The sequence below is a fragment of the Lepisosteus platostomus genome, chromosome 2, assembly GCF_059453375.1.
Source record: "Lepisosteus platostomus isolate fLepPlt1 chromosome 2, fLepPlt1.hap1, whole genome shotgun sequence".
Taxonomy (NCBI): domain Eukaryota; kingdom Metazoa; phylum Chordata; class Actinopteri; order Semionotiformes; family Lepisosteidae; genus Lepisosteus; species Lepisosteus platostomus.
Genome location: NC_142612.1, coordinates 74,619,749 through 74,632,170, shown reverse-complemented (window position 1 = coordinate 74,632,170; position 12,422 = coordinate 74,619,749). Strand labels below are relative to the sequence as shown.

Here is a 12,422-nt window from a genome sequence, read left to right as displayed (position 1 = left end):
CTAAAAACATTCTGTCTGATAAATAGCATGTTAAAACAGCACAGCTAATGAAATTAAATTGACGTTCAGTCTGTGAAGTCTTACAGAATGCTGATAGAGATACTCGAGTAAAAAGCTGATTCTCTGAGTTCTTGGGCATGCCCAGAATACAATTATTTTTCATCTCTTGGGAGCTAATTAGTAAGGCATTGCTCTCTGGAAATTCCAGCGTCACAAAAGCTCAGCATGCTACAATCTGGAATTTTAATCACTCAGGGCTCAACACTGTGAGGCAGACCCAGAAGTTCTATAAATTCACTGCTGAAAAAGCCTCTGGTTCAACAGTACAATTATGGAACCTGTTATGCAGCCCATAGATTTATGAGTCTGGTTTTAATGGGAATTCAGGAATACAGGTGCCACCTACAGTATGTTTCCAACCTGTGCCACCAGCTGGAGGATCTGGGGGACTGCTGTTACACCACAGTGCCTCCTTTTCTGTTAAAACATTCTCAAAGTTTTCACCTTTTGTCACCAAAGAAAAAAAGCCTTGTTCTAAAATAAGACATTAGTGAAGGTCTAATGCTATTTTCTACCTTTCAGTTTTTTCCCTGACTCCTCAGCTACTGAAAGCAGGGATTGATTTTCGGATTTTGCTTTAGTCCACTGTAGTAATAGTCTACATAAATCTCGGAGGAAGCAGGCAGTTTTTTGATAGAAAAGGTCACAGAACCATTAATATTTATGGGCTCTGCACTGCTTTGATTACCTATTGCAAATTTATTAAATGGATATTTGTGAATGATCTACCAGCTAAGAGCATTTCAGCTCCAGTTCAGTTTACCTTCCAGAACTGGAAATGTTAACACTTCCTCTATGGAAGATGGATAAAGATAAATATCTTCTAGAATATCCATCCACTTGATTGGCAAAAGACAATGACAAATTCAGAAAACATTTAAAAGATCTGGATTCGATATATAACATGGGATATCTTCTTTAAAAAAATAAAAATATTATATATTTATACTGTATATCATATTACAGTACCTCAGTGAAAACCTGAAAAGTTTTATTACTAGAAGAACAAAAGAAGAATTACAAACGAGAGGAGACCATTTAGATTGTCTAGTTCATTTGGTAATTGATCTAAGGACCTCTTCCAGCTGTTTCTGATAAAATGCCAGGGTATCATCAACATACCTGGGTAGCTTGTTCCATACTCCCACATTCCTTTAGGTAAAGAAGAGCCTTCTCTTCTCGGATTTAAGTGCTTTTCTACATAGTTACTACTGTACTTGTGTTGTCGGGTTTAGGTTTCATGATCTTGAAGATTTAAAAATCTTGTACTATATCCTCTTGCAATCTTCTCTGTTCCATACACACAAAAACATTCCGTTCCTTCAGCCTTTCAGTGTAGGACACTCCCTTAAACCCCAGAATTTATCTGGCAGCTCTTCTCTGAACTGATTCCTGAGCAGCAATGTATTTTCTATAATGTAGTGAACAAAACTGTACACAAACATTCATATAAGGCCTTACTTGTGCGTTATACAATTTTAACAAACATCCCTTGATTTAAATTCTACTATGCTGTATATTGTAATATTTTCTTTTCCTTTTTATTTGCTTCCCCACTGACTAGGAGATGTAAATGATGTGTCAACATAAACACCTAAGTCCTTTTAATAAGTAGCCCTTTCTATCTAAGTGACACATACCTGTATAAAACCGTTTGGTTTTGCTACCTGCATTTGTGTACAATAGACAATTTGTGTACAATCTGCCTGGCATTTGCCTAGTCCTGAAGTTTATGTAAATCTTTTTGAATTTCACTTATTTCTACTACATTGTTTTCTAATCTCCTAAATTGGTATTTTCTATAGATTTTACTAGGTTACTAACTATACTAAAATCATACTAAACTATACTAGATCATTGATTAAGAAAAGTGATAGTCTTAGTACTGATCCTTGTGGTACTCCACAATATTCTTCACCCAAATTTAAACATCCACTCCTTACATTTACTCTCTAATTTCTATTTATTAAAGCATTCTAAACCCAAACATCTTTCCCTGAATGCCTACAGCCTATAATTTGAGAAGTAATATTTTATAAATAATTTAAGGTTATTAAATGTTTTCTGAACATCTAAATTGACCATATCATATGCTTCTTGTTCAAAGAACTCTAAGAGATTACTGCAAGAGTTACAGTATGTTTCCAAACCAAAGATTACTATTACAAAGTATTTTATTCTAAATAGATGATCCTCTATTTAATTATAATTTAATTATAATAATTGTTCCCATAACTTTACCTATAACAGAAGTCAAACTTGGTCTGTCCTGACTTGATTTAGCTTTGTTACAATTCTTATAAACAGGCACTAGTCTACCCACTGTCCAGTTCATCGATTGAAGACTACCACTGTCTTGAGTTGAGCGACTCTTACAGCTGAAGAGATACTATCGAGCCCTGGGGATTTGGCAATCTTGAGTGCTTCTAACACCCAAAACACTTCTCATCTATTTTATTTATAATTTGTTCAGGGCTTCAAGCAGAACATGTTTAACTGTTACTAAGACTTTTCCTCTGATCATGTCTATTGCATCCCAATATTGCTTCTCCTAACATTTGCCTCCTTTCTTCAAAGTCTGCTTTTCAGAAATTCTTCATTTTTGCTTTAAATGTTACTTGTCTATATTCATTATAAACATCGAAGCACATTATGATCACAGTTCCGTAAAATTTATTTTACTGGCTTTTTTCTTTACCTCTCTCACTTTTACCTCACTCTCGATTCTCGACAAGAACCATACAAGTATTTCTCCTGATGGACTCCAATAACTGGGTAATTAACCAAGTCAACCATTTGTGTTTCTGTTGCAGACATTCCTATAGCTTTTTCTAATCTACTGTATGTTAGGAAAAATGAAGTCTCCCATTATGAATGAGTCTTCATTTGCTTGTAAATTTGTAATTTCATTATAGAGTATTGAATTATAGTCAGCACCTGCATTTGGTGGTCTACAACATATTCCTAACATTATAGATTTGGAATATTTTAATGAGTCTGACCCATCTAGATTCAGAGATTCTTGATTCCTCTAGCTTTAGTTCCTGAGCCTGAATTCTCTCTTTGAGATACTGTATAGCACCACAGTCTTATATCTTTCCTGCCTCTCATGAACAGTTTTTATCCATTAATGTTACAAACACAGTTTAATGTTTTCTCTCTGCCCTGTTTCTGTGATTCCAATAACACCGCTTGTATCTAATGTGATTTGTTTCTAGTACTCCTGGCATTTAGGTAATAAAACTCAATCACCTGCTGCTTTTTTTGCTTTTCCCTTCAGTTCTCTTTTTGTCTTTGCTCTTCCTTTTGGATTTTCTTTGGTTTCTCAACCCTTCCAATTATGTTTAAATGTTTCGTTCTGGATCCTTGTGCTGAATGATGCTTATCTCTTTTAGATGCAGTCTGTCACGTCTGTACTGATTTACTTTGCCATGGAAAGGTTTCCAGTACACAAGAAAGCTGATGCCTTCTTCTACACAACAATTTCAACTTTGTGCATACATTAATCTTAAATGCTTATATACTGACGTTAATAGAACAAGTCATATGATATGAACAGATCTATAAGGCATTTTATAAATGTAACTGTCTCAGGAGTTTCTTCAGACAAGAGAGCTGGGATAAATAATCATATATATATATTCTCCAGGAATGCTTACTCAAACATTCTTCTGTAGAAAAAACTACAAAAATTCCATTTCTTTCTATTCATTCTGTGTGGGTGAACTGTTGGTGCTAACAAATGATATAGTACTACCAATATTCTATAACATATGCTGTTACACAGCCATAACTCAAAGAGACACTCACTCAACCTTGGTTTTGAATTATTTGGACCTCCATAACAACTTTCTGTTTTTTATTGCTTTATTGAAATACACAAGGCACTCACAGAAATGCCCCATTATAAACAGATCACACAAAACAAATGGCTTCATAGTCAAGCTTTTCTCACTGGCTGACTCTAGTGTTGGGAATGCACGTCTTTATTGGGAATTTACACCCATACTTTTCATCAGCTGTCAGTTGCAAAGTATTGTATTACCAAGGTGAGTGTGCAGAACATTAATAAACAACTCCAAGTAAAACACTGTAACACAGACATCACAATGCATTACCAAATAGTTTTGTTGTTACAGTATATACTGTAGGCTGAAAGAGTAACTTTCCCTAAGTTACAAATAAGCTAACAATATACTACAAGGAGCAAAAGATTAGACAAATGATAACACTAAGGAAGAAATTTGTGGAAAAATTTAAGATGAATCTGTTCTGCACTTTATTTTAAGACATGTCACTCTCTAATGCCTATTTGCCCTTTTCTGCTAATTTGCCTCAATTTAAACATCAGCATGCACGCAAGAAAGATGCAAACACGATAATAATATAACTACTTCAGTATATATAATGAGCTCAACATTAAAAACAATCTGTTTAAGGGATTGTGCATGCTAGGTTAATTCATGGAATCTTGGTTTGGTTCACTTGGTATGAAACAATGCATCAGTATGCTAGCTGATCAAATTTACATGGCTCAGCTTTACTAAGTTTATGCGGAAGGAGGCTGGAGTATGTTTTTTTTTTTGTTTCACATTCTAATGTTTAGGGGACTCAGTTTGCTTGTGTACATGTTGCAAAAGTTTATTTTAGACCCAAATTTTATATTGTAAGATACATTGCAAAACTAATTTATCTTAGGGCATTTTTATATTTTGTAACACATTTGATGCACCATTTCCACTTCAGTCCTGTATTGTTCAGGTTCTCTGCACTCTCAGAAAAAATAGAAAAGACTTTGGTGTTTTTTGTGCTTTTTAAAGCTCCATCTGAATTTTGGTGTCTGATCATGTTTCTGAAAGAGCTTTTGTCTTCTCTCCAATCCATTTCATTCCACTGTATAATACAAAATATTTGTTCTGTGACACTGGAAATACATAGTGTCTCTTGTTGTGTTAGCATTGGGATTTATGAAGCGAATTTATGAAGCGAATCATACCCAGTCTATCTACCAAACAGCCTTTTGCCACCTTGTCCAGTTGTCTGGTTTGGTTCAGGTCTTGTTTCAAAATTGAACTTTGTTGTCCACTCTGTTCTATAGGTAAACTGAACTGTACTTAGCACAAAAAAGCTCCACTGTAAACAGGCAAGAATCACAACTCAAAATAAAAATGAGCAAGTCCTGAGGCAATAACATCCGTGAGACAATTTTCCGATATTCCGATTAAAGGAAAGTAAAATAAAACCTTGACATTTTCAAGCTGCTATGCAATGGGATTTTTCATTCTGTCGGTTCATGTTTTATGTATCCATTCTACCACTTTTTCCCACTAGACTGACAAGGTCCACCTGACCTCCTGAAGCCTTCACACATGATCTTCATCCTCACCCGCTTTTATGATGGAAGCTCGTCCTTCAGAATCCCCAGAAGAGAACCGATGGGTCAGGTGGAGAAAATATAAAACCCGACCCGGTGTCAGGGTGTAATGAATATTGCAGTGAATACAAGCAGAATGAGATGAACGATTGTTGTTTTACAGTGTTGTAAACTGCAAGTTGATTAGTTCGATAGGAAGAAATGGAATAAACAGCACATAGAAATGAAAGGAGCAGGTCAGGCAACTCAGTAAAATGATGGAAATACTGGTAGAGCTGATGTATAGCCCCAAGGCATATTACTTTAGATTCAATTACACAGGGCCACCAGATAAAAAAAACAACAAGGCTACAGTGGGTTCCGTGCATTAAGAAATGGCTTCCTAAGCTTCATTAAAATGCATGAAACCGTCCCACTGCATATAATTACATTTAAAATCTGCTAAATCACTCTTCCTTCTGATAAACTGCTGTATAACATTAAAACGAACAATGTTTCCTGGATGGTTTTCCTGCGTCAGCAGTAGAATTTCAACTGCCTGCTTGCCAAGGTATATTTCAATTCCCGCAATAAGAGCATGGGAGAAAAGAATAAAAATGAACAAAACAAGAATAAACACGATGTGCCTGACACACATAAGTAGCTAAACTCCCCCAAATATATGATTACTTATTAATATTTAAAAGTATTTTAAAAATAGCTAGAAAACCTTTATTTCCCAACAGAATGTACAGGATTTTATATCAATTTAAACCTCAAGCCTGTGACTTTGATGAACATTGATATACACATTAGGAACATACGCTCAAAGATACACAATGACGTGTAAACAGCTCGAATTTCTGCTTTACCTTCCTCGTTAACGACTATAAATAAATTGGCACAGCTACTGCTTAACGCAATACAAACTGTATGCTATTCTGAGGAGAAAAAAAACAGCTTTTAACAGTCAACCACAGAAACCTTTTGTTAATGATTTTGTGAAGTCTCTTGCATCTTCAGTGGCAGCTACACCAGAGAACTTCCTTTGACATTTAGTCACACGTCATTAAATGTTATCTCCCACGATGAGCCTTTATTAGACTTTCTCATTGTTCCTTTTTATAACTAAGATAATTCAATATGTAGGTACAGTATTGTAGCTCAAGCTGATTGCATTCAAAAATCCGCTGATGCATGGATAAATATTACAGATTGTTTCGGTGCTATGTACAGTATGCAGTAGTTCTCCAGGACAGAATTATCATTTATATATCAGTGACTTTGTGTATTAATTAAAGCAATGAACACCACTAAATTAGCTGTTTGTAATATAAACTATTGAGAAATAACAAATTCTGTGTTCAGGCCTGTTAATTTAAACTCACTTCTGCCTTACGTACAGCCTTATATACATGGAGACCCTATTGCTATACAGTAAGCATACTCCCAGTAAGTGGAGAGAAACAGAATACAGTTACTCAAAGAATGTAAGAATTATCAATTACCCTTTTCCAAGTCATCAGGGTTTCCTGTTTCTACTGAACATAAATGAAAGGACAGTTTATGCCGCCATCTAAAGATCACCACTTTCAGTCCTCTAAAATGATGTTTTTTTTTCTTGAAGTTTCAAAAAATTTATTTTTACAATGTGCAAAGCATAACATACAACTTTCATCCTCTCATAAGTATCAATAATTTAAAGCTGCTTATCTGCTGGAAGCTGAAATCATTACCTAAAAGATTAATGTCACTATTTTTGTTCTTCCACCCCTCGTTCAGCGCCGTACCAACCAGAAGACAAATCAATGCAAAGACACAGCAAGGGCAGCGATATTGAAGGCACTGCCAAATGCACAGCTCAGGAAGCAGTCCCCATCCATGATATACAGCGCCTGTCAACATGGCTTTTTTTTCCCCTGACACACCTCTAAGCTATCATTAATTTCTGAAAAACTACAATAGGCACAAACTTCTTGGAATGAATTAACAAGGTCAAAACTCTGTTGGGAACGCAATACTTCTGTGTTAAGCCCGCAAACCTCTTGAGAATGCTTAATTCTGAGATAATAAACTTGGTTCTAAAATATCTATAGACACCTATTCCTTCTACTGTTTTTCTCCTTTGGCCTTACACTCGTGCAAAATTTAGACACTTACCAGAGACACATCGCTACCAAATCCGTTTACCCTCATGGACACCTGAAGCTGTCTGAGAGGAGGTGGCCGGCTCTGTGGAGACAAATCCCTGCATGCAGTGTGCAGGTTCGGCTTTCGGTGAAGAGTGGCACGCCACGCTCGTTGAATTCTGAGGGTTAGCGGAAAAAACAATACAGGTGTACTCTAATTAGCCACGGAAAAATTCTACTAAAGATTTTTTTAGAATATAAACAGACATACTGTAGGAGGTGATGCAGGATAGTCAGAATGAAAAATCTAAGACCTGAAAATCCAAATTGCTTTGCAGCAAGGGCATTGTTTGGTCCATTTTGTCCATATTAGTGTGATAGTTCTGGACAATATAGAACTTGCACAGTTTAAATGAGCATCAGCTTGTTTGACAGCCATTTTTACAGTCTAGAGCTAAGGTCAGTTTGGCACCCAAACCAACTGGAGTATATGCAGATTACAACAAACTACAAATGACAGGAAAAGGCCAGCAAAGTTTTTCAGGCACAGGAAAACTGAATACAATCTTTATTTGAGGAGAGTCCTTATGTCTGTAGTTTATTCTTTAAACACACAAAAGCAATAAAAATGGTGATTGCAAATGATGAAAACATCTTTGCCTTTGCAGACACCCTTCAATCAAACTAATAATGGCTTTAACAGGATAACCATAGTCAAGACATTCAGAGAAAGGTGTTGCAATGTATTTTTTAAATAAAAACCAATAAGTAATCAATTTAAAATAAAATACATTTTTAAATAAAACATGGGTATAAGCAATAATTGCAATGTTCCAATTGATATGTTAATTCGAAGCTGAAATCTTGCTGGCAGCTTGATTGGGATAAAGAAAAATTCTAAAGTACAACTTGAACAACATCTAATTCTATTCTACTCAAGCCCCTGCTAACTGAAATATGCACATATGCACTAAATATAATTTTAAAAGTACTTACACGATAACCTTAGTTTCCGAAAACTGATTTTTGTTTACACTGATGTCTTCACAAATCCGAAAACCAGGGTTTCTTTAAAATATAAATAAGAAAAGAATTATGCAGTTAAAACTAAAGAACCAAACTACTGGGGATTATTCTGTCCCACATGTACAGTATTTGTTAAAGATATGGAAACATAATTCTGAAAAAAAAAGAAAATAGACCCATATATACCCATATTTGCCTTATGTCCTCATTATCTCTTAGCTTAAAATGTTTATCTTCATGATACGAATCATTTTTAATTTAACTTTTCCTCATGAGACATACTGTATCAAGACCATTTGCTGTCAATCCAATGCAATTTGTTGCAAAACAGTAACATAATCAAAGCACTTCCTATATGCCTGTAGTGAAAAGACTGTGATAAAAACATATATTTCTGGTTTCTATAAAGGTAAAATGTCTTTTATTAATTGTTGTGCACTTAGTACTTAGCATTTGTGTTGACTATGGTTTATGTGAATTTTGTTTTTAGTAACAATTGTAAATTCTTATATTTATATAGCACTTTTCATTCCAAAGGATTTCCAAGTGCTGCTCATATACAGTCAAAGAAAACCCATTAGTTTTTCTTCAAAAATATTCAATAGGGACTTGAATGACCAAGAGGTCAGCTGCTCAGTTTCATTGTTTAACATCTTATCCGAAGAGCCGCACCTTCTATAGCCCAATGCCCCATGTTTATCATATCAAGGCACTGGTTTGTCATTTCTAGTCCAGAGAGAGAGGTGCCACCTACTGGTCTGCAGAAATATCACCTACAGCAGCACTCTGGGCTTCCTTGTTTGCATGGTCGAGGGTGCAACTTAGTACCTGTAGACTGTGTGAACTTTACAGACATACAGTATGTACTCTCTGCTACACTTTGGTGTTCTCCAGCACTTACCTCTCCATCAAAACACCCCGTTCTGCACTTCTACAAAATGATCGATGGCCGCTCTTCCCTTTTTCCTATTAAAACGAAGGGGGAAAAAGGGCACAACTTAGCTTGAGGAACATTTAAACAGAAAAAGAACTGGAGGCAAGCTAAGGGTCCTAAATTTGGAAGATTTGAGGAAATATCCTACTGCAAAATGGTTCTATGACAAGGATGGATTCGTATCTGGAAGCCATCTGACAGCTTAAAGGGAAAAATTATCCCTACAGCTTAGGACAATTTCTCCCACCTAGTACAACCATGAGTGGCTTTGTAGTCATGGGATTCACAAGTCTGGGAAGGATAAGAGCAATCATCTAGCACAGCAAAACCCTGACTCAATGTTAATATTCCAAAAATACAAGGCTGATAGGAAAACAACTCAATGTGAGATTGTTGCAGAGTGTTGCAGAATTCTACATTGCTAACTGGAAGCTAATTAATAATTCAAAGAGCATGGAGAAACACAAGTTAATTAAGCTGGAATTAAGCTGGAATAGCGACGATACAAATTGGATAGTACTGAATATGGATAGCTCAAGCATGTACAAATCCTATGGTATAATATTTAATAACATGTTCAAATATAACATCTTTGAAAAACAGTAAACCTATGCCAACAGTCCTTCTGAAACAAATGGGTTATATTCCAACTCCCAAAAAGATCCAAAATCCAAAAGACATAAACCATCATAAATGCCAATACCCAGATCCAATATCATTATGCTGAACATGGTATTTTTGAACCTCTTTGAAACGTATTTTATAGCACAGTCAGAATCAGAGAGGCTTGATTTAGCACAAAGTCTGTGAAGTTCCAGTGCCTCTGGGTATGACAAATGTAAAAGCAAGCATACAAGAGAGGTTACAAATGAGAAAAGATTTAGACTTCATTAATATCCTTAAAGAATTTTGTTTATATATATATGCCACTGGGGATTTTAACAGATAAAACAGGCATCAAATATCTATTTTTAACAATGCCCTAAAAATACTAAAGCAATTCGGTAAGTTGCGCATTTGGCACTTGAGGGTATTCAAATGGCTATTCATGTGAAACTTGACTGTCAATAATTTACTGCACCTCAGCACAATCTTTAATTTTGTTTTGCTTCCGATGTGACAGGACAATATATATTTTGTACAGTTCCTAAATCTTTAAGTAATGAGTTCTTAAAATCACATTCTTTTTTTTTTTCAAATTAGTGGAAAGTAGAATTAAACTGGATAATATTTTCCTGTATTTAACTCTTTATTCTGTTCCTAAAACATGTGTGAAAATATGTGTTATGAATATTCATTGTCTGTACCATTTACTTAAGCTCTCAAAGATCTTAAGAACTCAAGCTCTGTGAGTTTTTTATCATGTTGAGTCAACATTATGAAACATAATTAGTGCAACCTGAGTGTTAAATATGCAAGTTGCAGGAACACTTGCATATTTACCTTATACACCTTATGTACCTTATACACACTATGAACAGTACAGGAACTGTACTGCACTTAAATAAAAGTTAATTCAATGCTGGAAAGCAAAAAGAAGAAATACAAAATTCTGGCTGTTAAACCTTCTTCAGTCTATTACCTTTATCGTCGCCCACCTGAATTAAGCTCAACTGCCGAAACACTGTCTTTTCTTCTTTTTACTTTTCAGCAAGGAATTAACCTTTACATGATCCTTGACAGCTAATGTATGCAGCTCCCTAGTCAAACCATTTAAATAATACTGTATGTGTATACTATGTACGGTCCAACGGCCATGGACGTGTTACAGTGCTTCTGATGGAAATTTCCCAGCCAAATGTTATCACTGAATGGCCATATGCTTATTTGCAATGGCTCTGAAGCTGGGAGAGGTCATTATTTAAACACAATGGCCAATTGCAAATCTGTCAGGCTGAGCGTCAACAAATACAGCCCTCCGTAACAAACGGGGCACCATCTGTAACAGCGTTTGGCAGGGCTCTACCCCTGGACTCGGACCAGTCCGCTAGAAAAATCCTCCAGATGGCTGTAACTGTAGTGAGAAATGACCCCACCCCCAGAGCCAGCTTGCCTACCCTAGTCTATAAAGACTTCCATAAGAGCAGCAGGAGATGCCATGTCTGAAGACAAGAGAGCAAACTCCAGCACTGTGCCCAGAGAGACACCAAGGCCCTACAACCAGTCATGCTGTTCCCCAGACTGCTGATTGCCAGTGAGAGCTGCATTAGTCTATTAAAATAGCCCCATCTGAATGTACTGTGTGCGGCCTAGCAATGTTCACAGAGTGCTGGAAGTTCTAATTAAGGCAACTACATCAGACTAAGAAATGTTCTCTTCTGATTAGATAAGAACCCCTTGCACTTATGAGCAAGCCTCTTACTCAAATACTCAATTAATAAGTTGGAAAATGTGAATGTTTAACCCTGCTTAAGCACGCTGCAGAAGGACACAAATTCCAGCAGCCAGGCGTGAGCCAGGCAGATAATCACACGGAATTCAAGCTCCAGAGTAGATGACAATGTGAAATTACCTTCTTTGAATAGCAAATTGGCAGTGCTGAAAGAGTAATGGTTTCCTACAGCATTGTTATTCCTTATTAAAACTAATCTACATGAGCTACAGGATGCAACAGGTGGAAAGGGAAATTGTTAAGGGGGTTGTGGGGGGACAGGAGCATTATGCTGCCCTTCAAAGGCAAAATGAAATGATAATGACCTTTGCTGGAATAATCCCATATTGCTATTACCGTGCATAAAAGTCCTTCAGTTAATATATGGCACTACAGAATGGAAAGAAGACTATTCCCATTGCTTTGAAGGACTGCCAATGCTACAGCAGAATGGATATATGGAGATTAAGGCTTGGGCTGTCAATTAGCAGAGAAATCGTTACAATATTGTTTTACACAATCATAATACATTTCACAAAGGTTATTGGT

At 36.1% G+C, this 12,422-nt stretch overlaps 1 protein-coding gene across 3 annotated transcripts in view; it reads right to left on the bottom strand.

The window, feature by feature from the left end:
• schip1 (schwannomin interacting protein 1) overlaps positions 1-12,422 on the bottom strand; it is a 250,052-nt gene that overhangs the window by 226,729 nt on the left and 10,901 nt on the right. For all 3 annotated transcript variants that reach the window (XM_088618265.1, XM_088618246.1, XM_088618256.1), the window contains exons 3-5: positions 9,470-9,534; positions 8,539-8,610; positions 7,574-7,721 (exon numbers count right to left, since the gene is read on the bottom strand). In XM_088618265.1, coding sequence (XP_088474391.1) covers positions 7,574-7,721; positions 8,539-8,610; positions 9,470-9,534 — 285 coding nt within the window. The remainder of the gene's footprint in view (positions 1-7,573; positions 7,722-8,538; positions 8,611-9,469; positions 9,535-12,422) is intronic.